The sequence below is a fragment of the Tigriopus californicus genome, chromosome 9 (genome assembly GCF_007210705.1).
Source record: "Tigriopus californicus strain San Diego chromosome 9, Tcal_SD_v2.1, whole genome shotgun sequence".
Lineage (NCBI taxonomy): Eukaryota > Metazoa > Arthropoda > Copepoda > Harpacticoida > Harpacticidae > Tigriopus > Tigriopus californicus.
In genome coordinates, this window is record NC_081448.1 from 2768549 (window position 1) to 2778671 (window position 10123).

Here is a 10123-nt window from a genome sequence, read left to right on the forward strand (position 1 = left end):
ATTCAAGAACATTTTATGCTTAAGAAAACATCTGAGGTTGCTTCAATCAGTGCTTTACATCTCAGGCGCACCTCCTTTCCCACCCACGTATCGTTTTCCCTATGATTGAAATAAGACGCGTGTTAGTAGTAGTGTACTGTAGGTGTGTGCGCGAGAAGCTCCATTACCGGCGATGAATATCTTGTAGGTACTAGGTAGGTATGGTCTATGGGGCTTGGAAGATTTACAGACTTCGTAAGTGGAGGCCAAGACGGGTTCTCCGCCGTTGAGGCAGTTCCTCGAGGATGGACATGGCCGCTAAAGCTCGATCAGGGAAGCAAGCGAAGAGCATGGGGGCATGAACGAGGAAGCACAACGATCGGTCCTTCTACCCTTGTCGCTGAATGCTGACAGAACAAGAACTGGCGTCTGTGTAACACATCACCACCGTGCAGAGAGTACGCCCCAAAACTGGGATTGTGGCTTAGTTTTTCTCAGAATGGGCCATGATTGAAAGTGCTTGATGTATTCGAATGGGAATAAAAGTGAGAGACAAAGTATTTTGAGTGACCACATCTAATCAACACTGTCCAGAAGGTAAGAATGAATGGTAGCAGTGTGCAGAAGGCCATTGGATGGGAGACATCGAACATAAAAAGCACCCTAAGAGGGAAAGTTGAAAATTGAGTCATAAACAATCGAATCCACGACAAGAAGAGAAATGAATGGAGCTTTGTTTATCTTTCCACTCCGGAATCGTGAAAGCATCCTATTTTACGGATATCAATTGTGTGATCGGTCCGAAAAGAAGCAGGAAGAAGAGGTAGAAGTAGGTAGAAGAAGCACCTTTATTTAAAGATTGCATGAAGATGACTCCTATCCGCCTTCTCCCGTTCGTTCGTCTTGGGGGATTTATCTACTAAGCCCGCTGTCTGCTTAGCTCTCTACAGTACATATGTGTATACTTACTGTTTGATGCACTGGCCAGGGTCCAAACCTCAAGGAGCAAGTGAACAAGCAAAAGTCGACTTGGGTTGGCCGAAAAAATCAAATCAGAATTCCTCCACGTCGTAAAAGTCTATTGTTGCATGGAACGAAGCCTCGTTCCAAGAGTGGGAGAAATGTCGAAAACCCTCCGTAAGGAAGTCATTTAGTAGGAAGCATAGGGGGAGAAAGGCATTGTTGGGAAAAGGTCATCGATTTGATGAACACACAAGTGACCGCTCAACCCCAGAGGTCAGTTGTGGCTTAAGCAGGGTCATTCTCCATCATTTCAGGACATAAATTGACAAGATGCCGATGTACCAGACCAAGACAATCGCCAGTATCCTCGAGCCGGTGGCCCAACAAGTGTCCAAGCTCATCATCCTTCATGAAGAGGGTGAGGATGGAAATGCAATGCCGGACCTAGAAAGACCGGTCAATGCCGTGAGCAATGCCGTGGCTAACTTGACCAAGGTGGGAAGGATACCATCAACTCTTCTCAGGTATGAATGAACTTTAGCATTGATTTAGGCTCTAGACCAGCCGTTTCGACATTCGTCTATGACAGCCTTCATGGGCAATATCTTTTTTGAAATTTCAGGATACCAGAATGAAAGCAGAGATGCCCAAGGCTCTGATAACTATTGAAAAAGCGGCAGATCTTTTGGAGATGGCCTGTCGAGATATGAAGCAAGATCCATACTCACAAGCAGGGCGGGATCGGCTCATTTCTGGGTCAAGAGCTATTCTTCAGGGAACAACTTCCATGTTGGTTGTCTTTGACGAATCTCAGGTGAGAATCATAGTAGTACCTGCGTTCCAGAGCATTTCAATTTTTTTACAAAGGAATCCCTGGTGAAATCTCACTATTTTTATTTTCCATCACATTTCATTGTCATAAAATTGTTTTTATTTATTATTTTTAAAAGGTGAAATACCTTTTTAAAACTACGCAAGCGCATGTGCAAATGCGTCAGTCTCGTTCAACGAGACTTTAAGGATACATGTTATAAGTCTAGTTCAATGAGACTGACATATGACAAGAGTTACGTGTTGATGATGAAAGTCTCGTTCAACCAGACTTTTAGTATCATACAAGCTAGTGGGCATCCGTCTCGTTCACGAGACCGCCGCAGGCGGCACGCGCAAGCGCTCAAAATACTCAAATCGAAAAATGCTTTCAAATTGGAAAAATGATTTAAGGAAATGTATTTCTATAATAAAATATACAACGAAATGTTGAATTGGATAGCAAATAAATTAACACAAGGATTTAACTTTCGGGGAGAAAAATTATCTCAAGGATATAATTATGTGAGAAACTCCTTAAATTCTTTTTTAAATAAGAACCAAGCTGTACAGCAATATGAAGATACCTCAACAGTTAATAAAAGTTATATTGGTGAAGTATCAACTAAGAGAACCTATGGAACTACTTTAAGTTGGAAATTTATAATTACCAAAACTACTGGAAATTTTGAAAAGATGTAGGAGAAATTTTAAATGAATAGAGATTTCAAAAAATGTCTGCAGGACTATTTTCAAAGGTTTGAAGCATTTACATTAAATACTAATTTGAAAATCGGTATGTAAAAGAAAAAGAAAATAGCAGAATTTTTCATGAGCATGGGTTTCAGAATAAAAGACATATGCCAATAACAGATGTTTCAATGTTTGATAATTACTTTAGTCTTGCACACTCCTACTTTGTTAACAGAATTGAAGAGTTTGAAGGTAATGGATCTGCTTGGCAATATCATGCCTGTGTGGAAATGACTATGCGAGTAGATCAATATGATCCCTCGACTAATTTTCGAAAAAGTAAATACAAGAATAAAATAGGATCCTCATATATAAAACTTCCTCAAACTCTCATAAGAACAGGAGCTTATATTAATCCAAAAAATACTGACAATGAATGTTTCAAGTATGCTATCATAGCAGCTCTTCATCCACCTAAATATAGTCCTGATAATATTTCTCACTATAAGCCATATTTGAATGAGGCGAATTGGTCAAATCTCTCTTTCCAACAAGATTAAATGAAAAAGATTTTGAAAAATTTGAGAGAATAACCCGATTTGCCTCCCTTAAATGTTCATGTTTTAGAGACATATAAACATTTAATCCTTTCCATATGAGTGTCTTACAAAGGAGCTAATGCAGAAACTGATATCAACATAATGTATTTTCAGAAAAATGATAAAACTTCACGTGATACTCGCGTTGCTCGCAACGATATAAAAGTGGAAGGTCGTTATGTTTGGATAAGAAATATGTCAAGGGCATTGTCTAAATCAATCAACATAAATGGGAAAAGACATTTCTGTGCACGATGCCGTCTTCCATATGCTTCAAGAGAGAAATTAATGAAACATGATGAAGAGTGTGGTTTGGAAAATGAAGCACAAGCCAAAGAAATACCTCATTGTCCAAAACATGAGAATAACATGAAAACTTGCAAAGAGTGTACAAAAGCCAGAACTTGCTCATTTACCAAGTATGAAAAAAACAAGAATTGCCTATAGTATTTTATTTTGATTGTGAAGCTGTAAATTGAAAAGTAAGTGAGAAGGAAACAGAGCAAGATATAATGGCAATTGGTGCATTTTACAATGTATCTGAATATTACAAACCTTACTTCCAAGACTATATGGGAAAATACAAGAAATTTGTAGGAATGACTGCCCCTCAGGATTTCATTAAAGAATTTAAAAAAGATGTTGAGAAGATCAACCAAATTATTAAGGATTCTAGCAAACCAATGGAAGAAGTGGGATCATTGGTCAAGCGCAGCGAGCGATGAAGAAAGTATGAAATGTCATATTTGTAAATTACTAATTCAACCTAGTGATAAAGCTGTTAAAGATCATTGTCATTTTTCTGGTAAATTTATAGGTTATGCTCACAATGATTGCAATCTCTTATACTGTTTGAAAAACATTTGTATAAAAGTAGTCTCACATAATTTTAGGGGTTATGATAAATCAATTTTATTGCAAATGAAATATTTTTCTGAGGTTGAATGTATTCCACTGATGGAAAACAGTGAAAAACCTAAATGTGTAACACTGTCTTGGAATAGCTCAATTGATGGTGATCATGTTAAATTCCAATTCATAGATTCATTTATGCATCTTTCTCAACCATTAGAAGTCTTGATTCAGAATCAAGCAAACTATCAACCCTCACAAAAATTCAAGAATAAAAATGAAGTATTTAATGATTGAGGCCATCATTTCCAGTTATGTCTTTAAAATATAAAAATGATAAAATATTTAAGACACTACTCAAGAAAGGTGTATTCCCTTATGCGTGGTTTGATAACAACGCATAAAACATTTTTGGTAAAACTCAAAAGAAAGAATATATTGTCAAAAGAATATTACCTCAAAACTGATGTTCTTCAGTTGGTTGATGTATGTAAATCATGCAGGCAGCTAGGTATGACACATTATGATTTAGATCCTTTTCATTTTGTTTCTGCAGCATCAATGACTTGATGCCATTGGCAAGCTGCTTTGAAAAAGACTGGAGAAAAATTAGAACTAATTACTGATGTTGATCAGTATAATTTTGTGAAACGAGGTATTCGTGGTGGTGTTTCATACATTGCAACAAAACATGCAAACAACAAAGACATGGATAATTTTTATGATAAAGACAAACAGTCAAGTTATATTTCATACATTGATATGAATAATATGTATGGTTTTTGCAATGATGCAACCACTACCTATTGGATACTTTAAATGGGTAGAACCCAAATTATATGAGCCAACCAAGACATTTAACTACTTTTATGAAGTTGATTTGAGGTATCCTGAGAAGTTTCATGATGATCATAATGACTTCCCTCTGGTTCCTGAAGTTTTAACCCCTTTGAGCAGTAAGCACCCAAAATTAATACCTCATTTAGGATCACGAAAGAATTATGTTGTTTCTTGTCATAATCTTTACTAATATAAGTCCAAAGGCATTGTTATTGAAAAAATACATAAGGTTTTGAAATACCGTCAAAAGGCATGGTTGGAAGAATATATTAAGCATAATACAAAATTGAGGGCACAAGCAAAGTATGAGTTTGAGAAAGACTTTTTCAAACTCATGAACAATGCAGTGTATGGTCAAACATTAATGGATGTAACCAAGTTCAGTAACTTTGAAATGGTAACAAGTCAAGAGAGATATAAGTGGCTTCAAAGAAAAACCTTTTTAATCAAGAAAGTAATTTTATATTCTGAATGTAAGAAATGCAAAGAACTTGATGGATCATGCATAGAATGCGATGAAGAAGAAAATTGTTTTTCAGGAGTAGAAAAGATTAAGCCAAAGGTTACCCTAAATCGACCTATATATGTAAGATTTCAGATTCTAGAATTGTCTAAATTACACATGTACAGATTTTGGTGTGATGTTTTGAAGGTAAAATGTCCTAATATTCGTCTGTTGATGACAGATACTGACAGCTTTATCTTCCAAATTTTTGGTGAAGATTTGGACATAGAATTACAGAAAATGAGTAAACATTTTGATTCCTCAAATTATGATCAAATACACTGTCTTCATTCAACAAAAAATCTAAAAACTCTTGTATATATGAAGAATGAGTATCCATCTAAAATTATTACTCATTTCACAGGGCTTAGAAGCAAAGAATATGCATTTAAATTTTTGGACAAAAAGGAAGAAAAGCGGGCCAAGGGAATTACTAGAGTAAATAAAAAGAAGAATATTCATTATGAAGATTATGAAAATGCTTTTTTCAATAAAGCTACTAAGATTGTTACAGAAACAAAAATTCAGTCAAAGAAACTGAAAATGTGAGTGATTTCCCAGGACAAAGAAACATTGTCTTACAACGATGACAAACGTGTCTGGATTGGTCATTGGCCATCACAAGACATCGGTAATGCTTTAGCTTTGGGACATTATAAATTGATTGAAGCGGCAGGCTAAGCCTGCTCCTCCGACGCCTTCGGCATCGTCGCTGTCGCATAAAACATTTATATCCTTAGTTGGATATAAATTTAAAATTACCAAATTTAACTTTTATTACTCATGTTGCTTGACCAGTCGTGGCCGGGGTGTGCATGAGTCGCCTTGTGCCTCGTAAAATATTACTTTCTTTTCCACACCAGTAACATGTTACTGTTGTTTGAACGGATTTTTCCGTCAATATTTTTGGTGGTTTATTTGGGTTTCCTATACATATGTTCCAATCAATTGCTGGAAAGCTTCTTTCGATTCGGTCACTTTCAAAGAAGAAAACCACCCAACAATCAAAAGTATACGCTGGCATGTTGGGGTCTTCAGGCTCTGGTCCTACAGAAAAGTTAACATGATTTTCAAGGTTAGGATATTTTTTATGAGGTAAACTTTCTAGATACTTTACATAATATCTGAGCATGATTTTATCCCATGTTGGACAATCATCTGGAACAAGCGCAGCTCGCTGCGCCTCAGCTTGCACGGCCGCCTGCGGCTGTCCAATGGCATAATCTGGATCATGATATGCCGCATTGTTACAATAATGTTTATATCCTTCCCAATCATCATTTGGTTCAGTTATTTTAATTATGGCAGGCATTTTGTTCTTATTATATTAATTTTTATAATATTTTGTATTCTTTAATCAATTATTCTCTCGCTGCGCTCGCGCTGCCTCACCCAAAAAAATTTTCTTAAGTCAAAAATTCAAAGTTTCACACTGTCATCCTGCAAAATCCAACTATTAAATCTACTATTATAATCTTTCCACTTAACTCTTAAGTACACCTTGCCGTCAACAATTTTCTTCCTCAAAACCTTTTCTATTCTAGCATAATTAGGTAATTTTGTTTTAAGAAGTTCTTCATTGTAGAAACAGCCTTCAACTTTTTCTCCAGACATGTCTTCAATGTAAAACGTAGTTGATGTTGTTTCAAAAACTTTTGTAATTTTAAAAAGTTCTTCTGACCAATTCAACTTATAATCTTTATCAAAAATCCCTTTTGCCCTGGATATTTTCACAATATCACCCATTTTAAATTTTGTATGCAAGTTGAGTTGTGTACAAGCTTTTATGAAATATTTTATACTTTTTATAAACTGTTTCATAATGTTTCTTTTCGTGATTGAGTTCATTTAGGTCATTTGTTCGATTAAGGCGATATAGTAAATCAATACTCTCAACTGTGCTGTCTGTTTGTTCATTTTTCTCTAACGCTTGTGCGGTGGAGGTTAGGCAATAACTAAGGTAGTTGATTTTTACAAAGTTATTTATATTGTTGAAAATAGAAAAATAGTGAGATTTCACCAGGGGGATCCCTTGTAAAAAATTGAAATGCTCTGGTACTAATCATGCACATGTCAAGGGTACCATGTTAAAAGCAATTTTCATCTCGATTTTATGATCCAGGTCAGAAAAATATGTCGTGATTGCAAAAAAGTTTTGGACTATCTGGCAGTGGCCGAAGTTATCGAGACCATGGAGGACCTTGTTCAATTCGTCAAGGATTTAAGCCCGTGCTTGTCTAAAGTGTGCCAGGATGTGGATACTAGGAGGAATGATTTGCTCAATCCATATCAACGAGATAGTTTGGGACAACATCTGGACCAAGTCAAGACATTGGCTCCCATTCTGATATGTTCCATGAAGATATTTATCCAAATCCTTGGAAACGAAGGACGTGGAACGGACGAAGCGATAGAGAATAGGAATTACTTGTCCAAAAGAATGACCGACGAAATCGGGGAGATCGTCATGATTCTAGAAGAATCAGCCAGAACTGATAACGGCACGAAAATGACGAATGGCGTGTCAAGTATTAACACCAATGACTTGACTTTCCACGAGGTGATGAAAAAGCTCTCAGCCTCATTGGCGAGTAAGAGCTCCAAAGACGCCCAATTGAACCAACAACTGATTCAGCACATTGTGGACCTAGGATTCAAGATTAGTGATGGGTTTGACAGCCAAGAGAAGAGGAGAATACTCCAAATCTGCAATGACCTGGATCAAGCCAATCGACAACACAACAACAATGATCCCAGAGCCCGGCAACAGATCGCGGATCTCGTCCGCCAACTTCAGCTAACTGTGAACGAGGCCGTTATTGGCAGGATCATCCATGATATGGCGGACATAACAACTCCTTTGAAACATTTCACGGACGCCGTTCTATCCTCCGAGACCCTGGCTATGAAACGAATGACGGTAGATGAGAAGAGTCAAACTCTCAAAGTGTTCTCCAACCGATTAGCAAAGACTGCCAATTTGGTTGGCTTCGCTAATGCCCGAGACAAAAGACGATCCACTTCATTGCAACAGCTGAGTACGCAGATCCAAACATTAACCCCTCAATTGATCAATGCTGGCACCATCCGGATGAACTATCCCGAGAATCGAGCAGCTGAGGAGAACTTTGAGAACTTGAAGAAGCAATATAACGAAGGCATTCACTTAATCCGCGACCTATGTGAAGAGTCTGTGGACACTAAGATTTTCCTTCAACAGACCAAAGCTCAGATTCAAAATGCCATTCAAACCTGTGAGGGCGGGCTTAAAAACAGAAATGTTCAAACTGTTATCGAGAACTCAGCTCTTGCTGCCCGGCTAGCAAACCGCCTCTTAATGGTTCTAAACAAGGAAGCTGACAACTCTGAGGATCCAAACCTTCGCAAACAGGTTGAAACGGCTGGAGAAAGACTGAAATCAGCCATAACTCCATTTGTGACAAATAGTAAAGCATTAGCAACCAATTTGAACGACGGTAGCACCATAAAAACGTGGCGGCATGGATCTCAACGTCTCGTGGACATGGTGAATGAGGTAGCCAGGTTATTTGATGAACTCAACATGTATGGTTTTGATGCTCCTCGACAACAACCCCAAGTGGTTCAACCAGTACAAGGATTTCAAGAGATTCCAATTGAGATCACCCCTCCCCAACCAAATCACTTTTCTGCGAGCCCACCAATCCAGAACCTGATCCCAGCGCCCCCAAGACCGCCTCTGCCAAGTGAAACTCGAGTGCCCCAAAGACCGCCTGTTCCCAATGGTCATGATACTGACGACGAGGACGGACTGTTCTCGACGATGCCAAGTGGAAACCGTCCAATTCATCACGCAGCCCATGGTCTTTACCAAGAAGTGAGACAAGTAAGTACCCCTGAAAGATTGAAATTCCAGTCATTTTCAACATACTTTCAACGATGTTTTACCCATTTTATGTCACAGTGGGACCACACGGACAATGAGATCATCGCAGCAGCCAAGAAAATTGCCTTCCTCATGGCTCATTTGTCCGAACTCGTACAGCCTGGACGAGGCACCAAAAGAGAACTCTTGGCTTGTGCCCGAGGAGTGGCCGAGGTCTCCGAGAGGATAACGGAATTGGCCAAGGAATATGGGAAACACTGCACAGACAAAAAGATTCGTACCAACTTACTCCAGGTACGTCATCGACTCCTTGGATATTTTTCACTCCCTACGCCATCAGGTTTGCCTTGGTAAGGAGAATTGAGAGTAACATAACTTCCCTTGGGATTTCAGGTTTGCGAAAAGATCCCTACCCTCGGCACTCAATTGAGAGTCTTGACCACGGTAAAGGCCACTATGTTATCTGACAACGTCGAAACACCGGAAGACCAGGAGGCCATGGACATGTTGGTGTTCAATGCGGAGAAGTTAAATCAAGCTGTCAGGGAGACAGTGGGAGCAGCTGAGTCCGCATCGATTCGAGTGCGTAGCGATGCTGGGTTCAAATTGAAATGGGTTCGAAAGTCTGTGCCGTGGATCAATAACGAAGACGACTGATAATATGTCCTTTGAATGTGCCAAGACCAACGTCTCTATAACACTAATTTTTACTGACATGTGACTGAGAGTTTAACTCTAACAGTTGATGTGGTCACTTGCTTTCAAAATGTTAGCTTCCTTTTCCTCAAACTAATTCGATAATATTCCCCATCCCACCCGTCAAGTAACATCAAAAGTATTGCCATCAGTGATGAAACAGTGACAAATAAAAAACAACAACAAGAATTTATCTACTCTTGCTCCATGTGCTCTCCTTTATTTGACACCATGTAAGCCTTTATATTTTTTTCCATGGCGAACAGGTGTGCACCACCAGTCAACATTTAGCCTACATACCAAAAAAAAACTACACTTGAA

General features: G+C 38.4%; 1 protein-coding gene across 1 annotated transcript; it reads left to right on the plus strand.

The window, feature by feature from the left end:
• The first annotated feature begins 248 nt into the window (after positions 1-248).
• On the plus strand, positions 249-9991 carry LOC131887413 (vinculin-like). The gene is made up of 6 exons (XM_059236017.1): positions 249-576; positions 1257-1466; positions 1565-1756; positions 7364-9106; positions 9185-9400; positions 9500-9991. The coding sequence occupies exons 3-6, from the start codon at positions 1574-1576 to the stop codon at positions 9761-9763; spliced, it is 2406 nt and encodes an 801-aa protein (XP_059092000.1). The 5' UTR covers positions 249-576; positions 1257-1466; positions 1565-1573; the 3' UTR covers positions 9764-9991.
• The last annotated feature ends 132 nt before the right edge of the window (positions 9992-10123 follow it).

Bases quoted from the DNA above. Each gene is read 5' to 3' on its own strand.
- LOC131887413 (XM_059236017.1), top strand. From the start codon at position 1,574: ATGAAAGCAGAGATGCCCAAGGCTCTGATAACTATTGAAAAAGCGGCA. The intron at 1,757-7,363 runs GTGAGAATCATA...TTTATGATCCAG, and splicing joins TTGTCTTTGACGAATCTCAG to GTCAGAAAAATATGTCGTGA. The intron at 9,107-9,184 runs GTAAGTACCCCT...TTTATGTCACAG, and splicing joins TTTACCAAGAAGTGAGACAA to TGGGACCACACGGACAATGA.